The sequence below is a fragment of the Zonotrichia albicollis genome, chromosome 33, assembly GCF_047830755.1.
Source record: "Zonotrichia albicollis isolate bZonAlb1 chromosome 33, bZonAlb1.hap1, whole genome shotgun sequence".
NCBI lineage: Eukaryota > Metazoa > Chordata > Aves > Passeriformes > Passerellidae > Zonotrichia > Zonotrichia albicollis.
The window spans coordinates 2,472,783-2,486,303 of record NC_133851.1 but is presented as its reverse complement, the minus strand read 5'-3'; the positions used below and the strand labels follow the sequence as shown (position 1 = coordinate 2,486,303).

The 13,521-nt window shown below is 46.0% G+C and overlaps 1 protein-coding gene and 1 non-coding gene across 11 annotated transcripts in view; both read left to right on the top strand.

The window, feature by feature from the left end:
• KANSL2 (KAT8 regulatory NSL complex subunit 2) overlaps positions 1–13,521 on the top strand; it is a 34,289-nt gene that overhangs the window by 3,973 nt on the left and 16,795 nt on the right. For 9 of the 10 annotated variants that reach the window (XR_012577535.1, XR_012577534.1, XR_012577533.1 and 6 more), the window contains exons 3-7: positions 659–837; positions 1,681–1,795; positions 3,771–3,934; positions 7,207–7,373; positions 9,636–9,732. Coding sequence is in view for 6 of the 10 variants with exons in the window: in XM_074530619.1 (XP_074386720.1) it covers positions 659–837; positions 1,681–1,795; positions 3,771–3,934; positions 7,207–7,373; positions 9,636–9,732 (722 nt within the window). In the remaining 4 variants the exon portion in view is untranslated. The remainder of the gene's footprint in view (positions 1–658; positions 838–1,680; positions 1,796–3,770; positions 3,935–7,206; positions 7,374–9,635; positions 9,733–13,521) is intronic. The other variant, XM_074530625.1, reaches the window with a different exon arrangement.
• Positions 9,807–9,934, top strand: LOC113460625 (small nucleolar RNA SNORA2/SNORA34 family). The gene has a single exon (XR_003382455.2). It is a non-coding gene; the product is annotated as a small nucleolar RNA SNORA2/SNORA34 family (small nucleolar RNA).

Genomic DNA, 13,521 nt, shown 5'->3' with positions numbered 1-13,521 from the left:
ATATTATAGCATATATGTAATATATAGTATATATAGCATATATAGTATAGTGTATTATAGTATAATATAGTATATAATATACTATAATATTATAATATAGTATAATAAAGTAATTAATTAATTTGCCTTCTGATATCAATGGAGTCCTCATCATTCCTCCTTTGTTTAGATGTAATGCAATATAGTATAGAATATTATAGTATACTATATAGAGTATATACTATATATAGTATGCTATATATAGTAGAACCCTATATATATAATATATAGTATAATTATAGTATAGTATAATATATAGAATATATAGTACTATATATTTACACTATATAGACTATAATAGTATAGAATAATATAGTATGTGTATATATAGCATGTAGTATAATATATTATTATATAATGTAGTATATAGTATATCCTATACTAGACTATTATAATATAGTATAGTAATTAATTAGCCTTCTGATATCAGTGGAGTTCTCCTCCATCATTCCCCATCATTCCTCCTTCGGGGCCTCCTCATTGCAGCTGTAGTGGTTGCTGATGGAGGAGGGATTCCAGCAGGCAGGGTCAGGCTGGGGAGCAGGGGAGGCTCAAATCAGCTTTTGGCTTCTTCCTACCCAAACTCCCCCACACAATCCTGCGCTGCTCTGTCCCACAGCACCTCGTTCTGCGCCGAGCACGCCCGGCGCCACGCGCTGGCACTGCAGGCTCAGGTGAAGAAATCCAACCCCGGGCCCGTGGGTGAGACCCTGCTGTGCCAGCTGAGCTCCTATGCCCGGGCAGAGCTGGGCAGCCAGAGCGCCGAGAGCAGCCGCAGCGAGGCCAGCCGCATCCTGGGTGAGCACTGAGCCCCCTGCCTTGGGATTTGGGCTTTTCCTTTTTTACACATCCTCTGGGGGTACCACTCGTTGGTTTTTGTGGGTCTGGATTGAAGGAATTTAAGCCAGTAATTCATGTTCCAACTCAGGTGGTTTTTATTTCTTATCAGAAAAACAGTCTCACTACTGTGAGTGCAGCCACAAGGCACAAAACAGCCAACAATCTCTTGTTCCAAGGTTTTTGAAGACTAAACTATCCAATTAAGAACTGACACCTAGATTATTTTCCCTTTTAATCCAATAACTGACCCCAAAGAACTGATCCCCTTTTGGCACCTGGATTATTTTCACTTTTAACCCAACAACTGTTCCCAAAGAACTGATCCACTTTTGACACCTAGATTATTTTCACATTTAACCCAATAACTGACTCCAAAGAACTGATTCCCTTTTGGCACCTGGATTATTTTCTCTTTTAACCTAAGAACTGATCCGCTTTTGACACCTAGATTATTTTCACTTTTAACCCAATAACTGACCACAAAGAACTGATCCCCTTTTGCCACCTGGATTATTTTCCCTTTTAACCCAATAACTGACCACAAAGAGCCCCCAGTGCTGACTGGAATTCTCTGGTTCCTGGGAGGGCTGAAGGATCATTCCCAGTGTGTTTTGCTTGTTCTGGTTGTTCCAAACTGTGATGTTTTCTGTAATTTCCTGCTCCATATCCCTCACTCAGAGTTTTGAGGTGGAGAATTCCCTCTTGGCATGAGGCAGAGCCTGCTCAGCTCCATGGGGCTGAGCTCCAGGGTGTCCCTGGCCATGCTGGGATGTGGGACAGTCCTGTCACTGTGTCTTGCAGACGAGGACAGCTGGAGTGACTGCGAGCAGGACCCTGTCACTGTGGAGCAGACGTGGCGTGGGGACCCCGACAGTGAAGCCGACAGCATCGACAGTGACCAGGAGGATCCCCTCAAGTAGGTTTGGGAATAGTTAAATTTATATTTTGGGGGGGCTCAGCCTGGAACCCAGACTCTTCAGAAAAAATCCATGGGATCCCCAGATCCTTCAGGCATCAACCCTGAGGGACCCCCACACCCTTTGGGGGTTCATCCCTGAAGGATTCTCAGACTCTTCAGCAGAAAAAACCCAATAAATCCCCAGACCCTTCTGGGGTCAACCCTGAGGGACCCCCACACCCTTTGGGGGTTCATTCCTGAAGGATTCTCAGAGTCTTCAGCAGAAAAAACCCAATAAATCCCCAGATCCTTGAGGGACCAACCCTGAGGGACCCTCACGCCCTCTGGGGGCTCATTCTTGAGGGTCCCCCAAACCCTTCTGGGATCAACCCTTAGGGACCCCCACACTCTTTGGGGGCTCATCCCTGAGGAAACCTCAAACTTTTCAGCAGAAAAAAAACATAGAATTCCCCACACCATTTGGGGATTTATCCTTGTGGGACCCTCAAACTTTAGAGCAGAAAAAAACCATGGAATCCCCAGACCTTACGGGGATCAGTCTCCAGCATACTCTCGCAGCTTTTGGAGGTTCATCCCTGAGGAACCCCCAGACTCTTCAGCAGAAAAAACCCCTGGGATCCCCAGATCCTTCAGGCATCAACCCTGAGGGACCCCCACACCCTTTGGGGGTTCATCCCTGAAGGATTCTCAGACTCTTCAGCAGAAAAAACCCAATAAATCCCCAGATCCTTGAGGGATCAGCCGTGAGGGACCCTCACACCCTCTGGGGGCTCATTCTTGAGGGTCCCCCAGACCCTTCAGGGATCAACCCTTAGGGACCCCCACACTCTTTGGGGGCTCATCCCTGAGGAAACCTCAAACTTTTCAGCAGAAAAAAACCCATAGAATTCCCCACACCATTTGGGGATTTATCCTTGTGAGACCCTCAAACTTTAGAGCTGAAAAAATCCATGGAATCCCCAGACCTTACGGGGATCAGTCTCCAAGATGCCTTTGCAGCTTTTGGGGTTTCATCCCTGAGGAACCCCCAGACTCTTGAGCAGAAAAAAGCCCTGGGATCCCCAGACCCTTCAGGGATCAGCCCCAAAGGACCCTCACACCCTTTGGAGACTCTTCCATGAAGAACCCTCAGACTCTTCTGCAGAAAAAACCCCTGGGATCCCCAGACCCTTCAGGGATCAGCCCTGAGGGACCCCCACACCCTTTGGGGGTTCATTCCTGAAGGATTCTCAGACTCTTCAGCAGAAAAAACCCAATAAATCCCCAGATCCTTGAGGGACCAACCCTGAGGGACCCCCACACCCTTTGGGGGCTCATTCTTGAGGGTCCCCCAGACCCTTCAGGGACCAACCCTGAGGGACCCCCACACCCTTTGGGGGTTCATTCCTGAAGGATTCTCAGACTCTTCAGCAGAAAAAACCAATAAATCCCCAGATCCTTGAGGGACCAACCCTGAGGGACTCTCACACCCTCTGGGGGCTCATTCTGGAGGGTCCCCCAGACCCTTCAGGGATCAACCCTTAGGGACCCCCACACTCTTTGGGGGCTCATCCTGGAGGAAACCCCAAACTTTTCAGCAGAAAAAAAACCATGGAATTCCCCACACCATTTGGGGATTTATCCTTGTGGGACCCTCAAACTTTAGAGCAGAAAAAAACCATGGAATCCCCAGACCTTTTGGGGATCAGTCTCCAAGATACCTTTGCAGCTTTTGGGGGTTCATCCCTGAGGAACCCCCAGACTCTTCAGCAGAAAAAAACCCTGGGATCCCCAGACCCTTCAGGGATCAGCCCCAAAAGACCCTCACACCCTTTGGAGACTCTTCCATGAAGAACCCTCAGACTCTTCTGCAGAAAAAACCCCTGGGATCCCCAGACCCTTCAGGGATCAGCCCTGAGGAACCCCCACACCCTTTGGGGGGATCAGTCTCCAGGAAACCCCCAAACAGAGCCTGTTTCCCTGGGTTTTCCAGGCATGCTGGTGTGTACACAGCCGAGGAGGTGGCTCTCATCATGAGGGAGAAGCTGATCCGCCTGCAGTCCCTCTACATTGACCAGTTCAAGCGGCTGCAGCACCTCCTGAAGGAGAAGAAACGGCGCTTCCTGCACAGCAGGAAGGGAGAGCACGAGGCCATCGGTGAGCCCAGACCTCCTGCTTGGGGGTGGGCACAGAAAGCTGCTAAAAATGGGGGATTTGGGCCTTTCTAGAGGCTGATTTCAGAGCAGGGTAAGGGGAGGGTTCCACACTCAGTGTTTTTTGAGGAGATGAGGAAGTGGCTGGAGCACAAGGAGAAGGATCTGGAGAGCTGGGGAGGGGCTGAGCCTGGAGAAAAGGAGGCTCAGGTGGGACCATCTCAGTCTGTGACTCCCTGAGTCCTCCTCATCATTCCTCCTTTGTTGAGCTGTAGTGTAATATAGTATAGAGTATATAGTATATAGTATATATACTATATACTCTAGTATATAGTAGTAATGTAATATAGTATAGAATATATAGTAATGTAATTACTCTATATAGTAATAATATAGTATATATACACTATATATAGTGTATATATATACTATATATATAGTATATATATACTATATATAGTGTATATATATACTATATATAGTATGTATATAATATACTGTGTATATTTATAATATAATATAGTAATGTAATATAGTATAGAATATATAGCATAGTGTATATATAGTACTGTATATAGAATATATGTAGTATAGAATATTATATGGGATACTGTATATAGTGTACACTATATATAGGATACTATATATAGTATAACCCTATACAGATATAATTATAGTATAATTATAGTACAGTATACTATAATTATATTTTATATGCTATATATAGTATATATAGTATATAGAATATATATGGTATAGAGTATCTAGAGTATCAGAATATCTGTATATATTATATAGATAGTATACTATATATAGTATAACCCTATACATATATAATTATAGTATAGTACAATATATATAGTATATATATAGTATATAGAATATATATAGTATAGAATATCTTAGTATATGTACCTATATCTAATATATATACTATAATATAGAATATTATAGTATACATATAATACTTATATAGTATAGTATATTATAGTGTAATATAGTATATGCTGTGGTATCTGTACATACTATATATACTATACAATATATATACTATAGATATACTATATATAGTATATCTATAGTGTATATAGTACCATATATATAATATAGAATAATAGTATATGTATATAATATAACATCATAATCTATACTATATATAATGTACATATACTATTATATTCAATACTATAGATAATATATAGTATTAATATCATAGTATATGTATATATATTATATATATGGTATAGAATATGATAGTAAATGTATATATATAGCATATATATAGTATTTGTATGGTATGGTATATATGGTATATAGTATACAGTATATAGTATAGTATATTATAGTATAATGTAGTGTATGCTATACTATAATACTATAATATATTGTAATATATCTGCTCCCACAGAACAATGGGACAAAAGGAAATGGCCTCAAACCGTGCCAGGGGAGGTTTGGGGTGGGCATCAAGAGGATTTCTGTATGGAAAAGGTGGTCAGGCCTTGGAAATGCCCAGGAAGGAGTTCAGTGCACAGCTGGACATTGCACTCAGTGCTCTGGTCTGGTGGGCAGGGTGGGGATCGGTCACAGGTTGGACTCTGATCCTGGAGAGCTCTTCCAGCCCGAGTGATTCCATGATCCTGAGCTGGTCCTGTGCCCAGAGATCCCTATCACTGCAGCTCCCAAGCTTGTGCATTTCTTTGCTCTTCAGAGCTTGCAGCGTTGGCAGGAAATGAGCTATAATGTTAATTCTGAGACAAAAGTGCTTATTTTGTACTGGGATTTCCTGTTTTTTCCTTTTACGAACAAAAAAATATTCATCCGTAAGGCCCTTGGTGTGTGCACAGGAGCTGGTTCCAGTAACACCAGTGCTGCTGTGCTGCCTCATTCCTCCTTAGCAGCTTTCCCTGTGCCTCTGCTGGCATTCTCTGTATGCAGAACATGCTTTTGAAAGCAGGAATTCCCAGTTCAACAGAAGCAAAACCGAGTTGTGTAACTCATCCCAAGTATTGCAGAGCAAAGGAGACTTTTTCCAGCATCATCCTTTAATAGCTCATCCTGGAAAACGCCATAATTCAGCTCAGGCTCGAGTAAAAATAACCAGGAGTTTGGTACATACCAATTTTGCAGAACTCTTTTTAGCAAAGCAGGCAGAGAAAAGCAGATCCTGTAATTACACCAGGAATGCTGGCAGGAAGCTTCCAGAACTCACCCAGGAGTGACCTGGAATTTGACAAGTTTTTTATTCTGCTGAAATCACAGGAGTGGCTCGAATTATTTTTAAAGGAGCTTTTAAAAATACTCTGTGGGTTCCTGGTGTTTTAGCAGAGGTCAGGATAAATTTTGGGATGGAACCTGCACCGCCAGGCTGTTGAAGATGGAGGGAGAGACCCACCTTTCTTGATCAGCATCTGACTCCGTTCATTCACTCAATCAATCACTTTTTATAACCTTGTTAATTAAGTTCATGCATATTGCAAACCCGAGCTCACAACAGGTCAGAGATAACACACCAACTCCTCCTTATGTTTCCAATACCAAGATTTAGGTTCTCAAAATTATTTTTGCTTTCCCAAAACAGCCAAAGATAGAATATCTACTTGTTATGAGAAAGCTGCCTGAGAACTCTGGTATGCAAGGTTCTCAAGGTCTTCATGTTTGTCACTTTTACTTGTAATTAAAAACAACCTGAGAACTTCTGCTGTTTACAGAAACCGGCTGTGAGAGTTTTAGGGTTTTTACTCCTCACAGCTGCCTTCTGAGCCATTTCTGAAAAAATCTCCAACACCAGGCGTCACCCACAGCCGGTGGGTGAGGGATGGAGCCCTCAAACCCCACAAATCCAGGCCAGATTCCTGACTCTTCTTTGTCGACGGAAGGAGACCAGGACATCCAGTTGATCATCACAGGCCCAATTTTATTGATCAGCACAGCAGGTTAAATACAGTTCATAATTAACTTCATGCATATTGCAAAAGTTGAGCTCAGGATTGGTTAGTTACATATCAGCACTTACACCTACTTTTACATTCCTATGGTCCTACTTTTGATACTTTCTACATATTCTTGGGAGATATTCAGGACTAATCTCTACTCCCTTTCTCCATGTTGCAGCAAGGCCACTGATTGCAAGCTGCTGACATCTCCTTTCAGCTTGCTGACTGCTGATTTCTCAGCTTGACCAGTGGCAATATGTCAGCATGGCCTTTCTCAGCTAACCAACTATTAATAAAGCTCTCCACATTAAAGCTCTCCACACTTCCTTTATCCCTGCAGGCAGCAGCCTCCTGACGGGGCCAGAGGGGCTGATGGCCAAGGAGAGGGAGAACCTGAAGAGGCTCAAGTGCCTGCGGCGCTACCGGCAGCGCTACGGCGTGGAGGCGCTGCTGCACCGGCAGCTCCGCGAGCGCCGCGTCCTGGCCACCGACGGCGCCGCCCAGCAGGTCCGTGGGGACGCCCTGGAGGGGGCTCTGTGTTCTCCTGTCACCTTGGGAGGGACATCAGATATTGCCCCATGGAACGGCCTTCCTGCCAGGGTGCTGCCCTGCTGGGGTTGGAGAAGCTCCTGGGGATGTTGTGGGAGTTCTTGGGTTTGTAGGAGCACCTGGGTTTGGAGAAGCTTTTGGGGTTGTTGTGGGAGCTCCTGGGGTTGTTAAGGGAGGTTCTGGGGTTGGAGAAGCTCCTGGGGTTGTTGTGGAAGCTCCTGGGGTTGTTGCAGTAGCTGTTGGGTTTGGAGAAGCTCCTGAGGTTGGAGCTCCTGGGTTTGGAAAAGCTCCTGGGGTTGTTGTGGGAGCTGTTGGGTTTGGAAAAGCACCTGGGGTTGTTGTAGGAACTCCTGGGGTTGTTGCAGGAACTTCTGGATTTGCAGGAGCTCCTGGGGTTGTTGTGGGAGCTCCTGGGGATGTTGTGGGAGCTCTTGGGGTTTGGAGAAGCTTTTGGGGTTGTTGTAGGAGCTCCTGGGTTTGTAGGAGCTCCTGGGTTTGGAAAAGCTCCTGGAGTTGTTGTAGGATCTGTTTGGTTTGGAGAAGCACCTGGGATTGTTAAGGGAGGTCCTGGGTTTGTAGGAGCTCCTGGGTTTGTTGTTGGAGCTCCTGGGTTTGGAAAAGCTCCTGGGGTTGTTGTGGGAGCTGTTGGGTTTGGAGAAGTTCCTGGGATTGGTAAGGGAGGTCCTGGGTTTGGAGAAGCACCTGGGGATGTTGTGGAAGCTCCTGGGGTTGCTGTGGGAGCTCTTGGGTTTGAAGAAGCTCCTGGGTTTGGAAAAGCTCCTGGGATTGTTGTAGGAGCTCTTGGGTTTGTAGGAACTCCTGGGGTTGTTGTAGGAGATGTTGGGTTTGGAGAAGCTTTTGGGGTTGTTGAGGGAGCTCTTGGGTTTGTAGGAACTCCTGGGGTTGTTGCAGGAGCTGTTGGGTTTGGAGAAGCACCTGGGATTGTTAAGGGAGGTCCTGGGTTTGGAGAAGCTCCTGGGGTTGTTGTAGGAACTTCTGGATTTGTAGGAGCTCCTGGGGTTGTTGTGGGAGCTCTCGGGTTTGGAGAAGCTCTTGGGGTTGTTCTAGGAACTCCTGGGGTTGTTGTAGGATCTGTTGGGTTTGGAAAAGCCCCTGGGGATGTTGTAGGAGCTCCTGAGATTGTTGTGGGAGCTCCTGGGGTTGTAGGAACTCCTGGGGTTGTTGTGGGAGCTTCTGGATTTGTAGGAGCTCCTGGGGTTGTTGTGAGAGTCCCTGGGGTTGTTGTGGGATCTGTTGGGTTTGGAGAAGCCCCTGGGGATGTTGTGGGAGCTCCTGGGGTTGTTGTAGGATCTCTTGGGTTTGTAGGAGCTCCTGGGGATGTTGAGGGAGCTCCTGGGGTTGTTGTAGGAGCTGTTGGGTTTGGAGAAGCTCCTGGGGTTGTTGTGGGAGCTCCTGGATTTGTAGGAGCTCCTGGAGTTGTTGTGAGTTCCTGGGGTTGTTGTGGGAGCTCCTGGGTTTGTTGAGGGAGCTCTTGGATTTGTAGGAGCTTCTGGATCTGTGGGAGCTCCTGTCCTTCCTGCAAGGACAGCTCTCCTGCTGGGTTTGGAGAAGCTCCTGGGGCTGTTGAGGTTTGTGGGAGCCTCTGGATCTGTGGTAGCTCCTGTGTGTGCAGGAGCCCTCAGGTCTGTGGGAGCTCTTGGTGTCCAGCCTTGAACGCTGGGCTCAGCTTTGGCTCCTCACAGCGAGACAGGGAGGGTCAAATCCAGAGAAGGGAAAGAGTCTGGAGGCCAAGAAAGGTCTGGAAAACTCCTGAGGAGATGAAGGAGCTCATCCTGGAGAAAGGAGGGCTCAGGGTATTGGGAGGTTTGAGGATTTTTAGGAGCTCATGGGTTTGTTTATCAAGGCTCTCAGGTTTTTGGGAGCTCCTGGCTCTGAGTGAGTCCATTCCAATGCCTAAAAGAGGCTTAAAAAAAAAAAGGAGTGGGAGTTTTAAATAGACATCCAGTGACAGGACAAGAGGAAATGGTTTGAAACCAAGACATGAGAGGTTTAGATGGGATATTGGGAACAAATCCCTCCCTGTGAGGGAGGGGACGCCCTGCAATGCATTTCCCAGACCAGCTCTGGCTGCCCCATCCCTCAGATGCTCAAGACCAGCTTGGAAATGACTTAAAGCAGCGTGGGACAGTGCAAAATGTCCTTGCTGTGGGAAAAGCAGCTTCAGGATCTGTCCCAACCCAAACCCTTGCACGGTTTCAGGCTCACACCACCCGCTCCAGCCAGCGCTGCTTGGCCTTTGTGGACGATGTCAGATGCTCCAACCCCTCCCTGCCGCTGACCAGGCACTGCCTCACACGTATCCTTTGATCCCAGCCTCTCCCTGTGGCTTTTCCAGCAGTTTCCCCCTGGTTGTGCCTCTTTTCTGCCTCCCTGGCCCTGAATCAAGGCCCTCGGTTTGCTGTAGCCGTTGGTTTCAAGCAGGAGCCCACAGGAAATGTCTCCCTGTGTGTTGGTGCTGCCCTGCCGTGGATCAGCCAGTTCGTGTGGGAGCAACAATGTCTGAGCTTGTTCTGTATGGAAAATTCCTCCTGATGAGCTCAGAAATTCCTGGTGAATTCAGAAATCCTCCTGATGAATTCAGAAATTCCTTCTGATGAATTCAGAAATCCGTGATAAATTCAGAATTCTGTCTCCCAGTCTGTTGGTGCTGCCCTGCCGTGGATCAGCCAGTTTGTGTGGGAGAAACAATGTCTGAGCTTGTTCTGTATGGAAAAATTCCTCCTGATGAGCTCAGAAATCCCTAATGAGCTCAGAAATCCCTGATGAGCTCAGAAATCCCTAATGAACTCAGAAATTCCTGATGAATTCAGAAATTCCTCCTGATGAATTCAGAAATTCCTCCTGATGAATTCAGAAATTCCTCCTGATGAATTCAGAAATCCCTAATGAGCTCAGAAATTCCTCCTGATGAATTCAGAAATTCCCTTGATGAATTCAGAAATCCCTGATGAGCTCAGAAATCTCTGAATTCAGAAATTCCTGGTGAATTCAGAAATCCTCCTGATGAATTCAGAAATTCCTCCTGATGAATTCAGAAATTCCTCCTGATGAATTCAGAAATTCCTCCTGATGAATTCAGAAATTCCTCCTGATGAATTCAGAAATTCCCCTGATGAATTCAGAAATTCCTTCTGATGAGCTCAGAAATCTCTGAATTCAGAAATCCTCCTGATGAACTCAGAAATTCCTCCTGATGAATTCAGAAATCCATGATAAATTCAGAATTCTGTCTCCCTGTGTGTTGGTGCTCCCCTGCCGTGGATCAGCCAGTTCGTGTGGGAGAAACAATGTCTGAGCTTGTTCTGTATGGAAAATTCCTCCTGATGAGCTCAGAAATCCCTGATGAGCTCAGAAATCCCTGATGAATTCAGAAATCCCTGGTGAGCTCAGAAATCCCTGATGAATTCAGAAATTCCTCCTGATGAGCTCAGAAATCCCTGATGAATTCAGAAATTCCTCCTGATGAATTCAGAAATTCCTCCTGATGAATTCAGAAATCCTCCTGATGAATTCAGAAATTCCTCCTGATGAATTCAGAAATTCCTCCTGATGAATTCAGAAATCCATGATAAATTCAGAATTCTCTCTCCCCAGTCTGTTGGTGCTCCCCTGCCGTGGATCAGCCAGTTCGTGTGGGAGAAACAATGTCTGAGCTTGTTCTGTATGGAAGAATTCCTCCTGATGAGCTCAGAAATCCCTGAATTCAGAAATCCCTGATGAATTCAGAAATCCCTAATGAGCTCAGAAATCTCTGAATTCAGAAATTCCTGATGAGCTCAGAAATTCCTGATGAATTCAGAAATCCCTGATGAATTCAGAAATTCCCCTGATGAATTCAGAAATCCCTGATGAATTCAGAAATCCCTGATGAGCTCAGAAATCCCTGAATTCAGAAATCCCTGGTGAGCTCAGAAATTCCTGATGAGCTCAGAAATCCCTGAATTCAGAAATCCCTGATGAACTCAGAAATTCCTCCTGATCAATTCAGAAATTCCTGATGAATTCAGAATTCTCTCTCCCCTGTCCGTTGGTGCTCCCATGCCATGGATAAGCCAGTTTGTGTGGGAGCAACAATGTCTGAGCTTATTTTCTATGGAAGAAATTGCTCCTGATGAATTCAGAAATCCCTGATGAATTCAGAAATTCCTGATGAACTCAGAAATCCTTGATGAGCTCAGAAATCCTCCTGATTTATTCATAAATCCCTCCTGATGAATTGAGAAATTCCTGAACCTCCCCTGACAAAGATTGAGGCTCTTCCTTCTTGTCCTGTCCCTTGTTCCTTGGAAGCAGAGCCCCAATATGGGATCAGGGATCCCCCAGTATGGGGTCACCCCTAAATATGGGATCAAGGACCCCCAATATGGGATCAAGGACCCCCAATATGGGATCACCCCAAATATGGGATCAAGGACCCTCAATATGGGATCAAGGATCCCTCAGTTCAAGGATTTGTGGGAGCTGCTGGGTTTGTGGGAGCTCTTGGGGTTATCAGAGTCCTGGGTCTTTGGCAACTCTGGGTTTGTGGGAACTCCTGGGTCTGTGGGAGCTCCTGAGTTTTTGGGACCTGTTGGGTCTTGAGGAGCTTTCAGATTTCTTGGGAAATTCGGAATTTTTGAGAGCCCTTGGGCTTTTTATTTCCCTGGAGTTCTCCTACTCCCCCAGCCCTGTGCAGGGAGCTGGAAGCTGCTTTTGTTTCTCTTTAACCACCTCAGACCTCAAAATAAAGCCAGGAGAAATCCCATAAAACAGCCAGAGAAGCTGCTGTGGGCAGCTGGTGCTCCTGGGAGGGAGAGAGGAGTTGGGTCTGTGGGAGCTCCTGAGTTTTTGGGATCCTTGGGTCTTGAGGAGCTTTCAGATTTCTTGGCAAATTCTGGATTTGTTTCTCTTTAACCATCACAGACCTCAAAATAAAGCCAGGAGAAATCCCCCAAAACAGCCAGAGCAGCTGCTGGTGCTCCTGACAGGGAGGGAATTGCTGGGTTTGTGGGAACTCCTGGATCTGCAGGAGCTCCTGAGTTTTTGGGACCTCTTGGGTCTTGAGGAGCTTTCAGATTTCTTGGCAAATTCTGCATTTTTGAGAGCCCTTGGGTGTTTTTGTTGCTTTTTTTCCCTTGGAGTTCTCCTACTCCTCCAACCCTGTGCAGGGAGCTGGAAGCTGCTTTTATTTCTCTCTAACCACCCCAGACTTCAAAATAAAGCCAGGAGAAATCCCATAAAAAAACCAGAGAAGCTGCTGTGGGCAGCTGGAGCTCCTGGGAGGGAGGGAAGAGCTGGCTCTGACTCTCAGTGACACAAACAAGCTTTTCCTGATAACATCTGATAACATCTGGGGCTTTTCTGGAGCTCTCTTTGCTTCCAGGCGCTGGATTGTTGGTGCCAGGGCACTCAAGGGATGTGGGAAAGCTGGGAGGTTCCAGATGGAGCTTGGGATTTTTGTCCTCTTGGCAATCTGTGCTTTTGGCTACCATGAAAGCCAGTGCTGGAGCTGAAAATCTGATTTTTCCCACTCCCTGTTCCCTCACCACAGCTTCCCTTGGGTGTCCCAGGTCCTTTTCTCTTGGGCTGGGCTCTGATTTTGCTGCCAGCCCCAATTCTGGCTCCCCACAGCCTGGCAGGAAATGAATTCCTGAGAAATCCTTGGAGCAGGGAGGAGAGGAGGGAAGGGTGAATCTCAAACCCAGCCAGCTTTAAGAAACTGCCTTAAATTTGGTGTATTTTCCCCATTTTTTTGTGGATTTGGGGGAATTTTTTTTCCCCCCTCCCACACTGGTGTGTGTGTGAGGAAATTGCAATTGGGATGATCCTGGTTGGAAAGGGATGGAAGAGGAAAAAGATGGGAGGAGGAGGAGGAAGGGGTTGGAATAAAAGGGATGGAAGAGGAGGAAAAGGTTGGAAGAAAAGGGTGGGGATCAGAAAATGAGAAAAAGAAATGAAAGAATGGGAAAGGATGGGAAGAAAAGGTTGGAAGAAGTGAATGGGGATTGAAAAAAAAAAAAGAGGAAGGGATTGGAAGAAAAGGATGGGGATCAGAAGAGGAGAAAGAGAAATAAATGGAAGAGGAGGAAAGGGTTGGGAAGAAAAG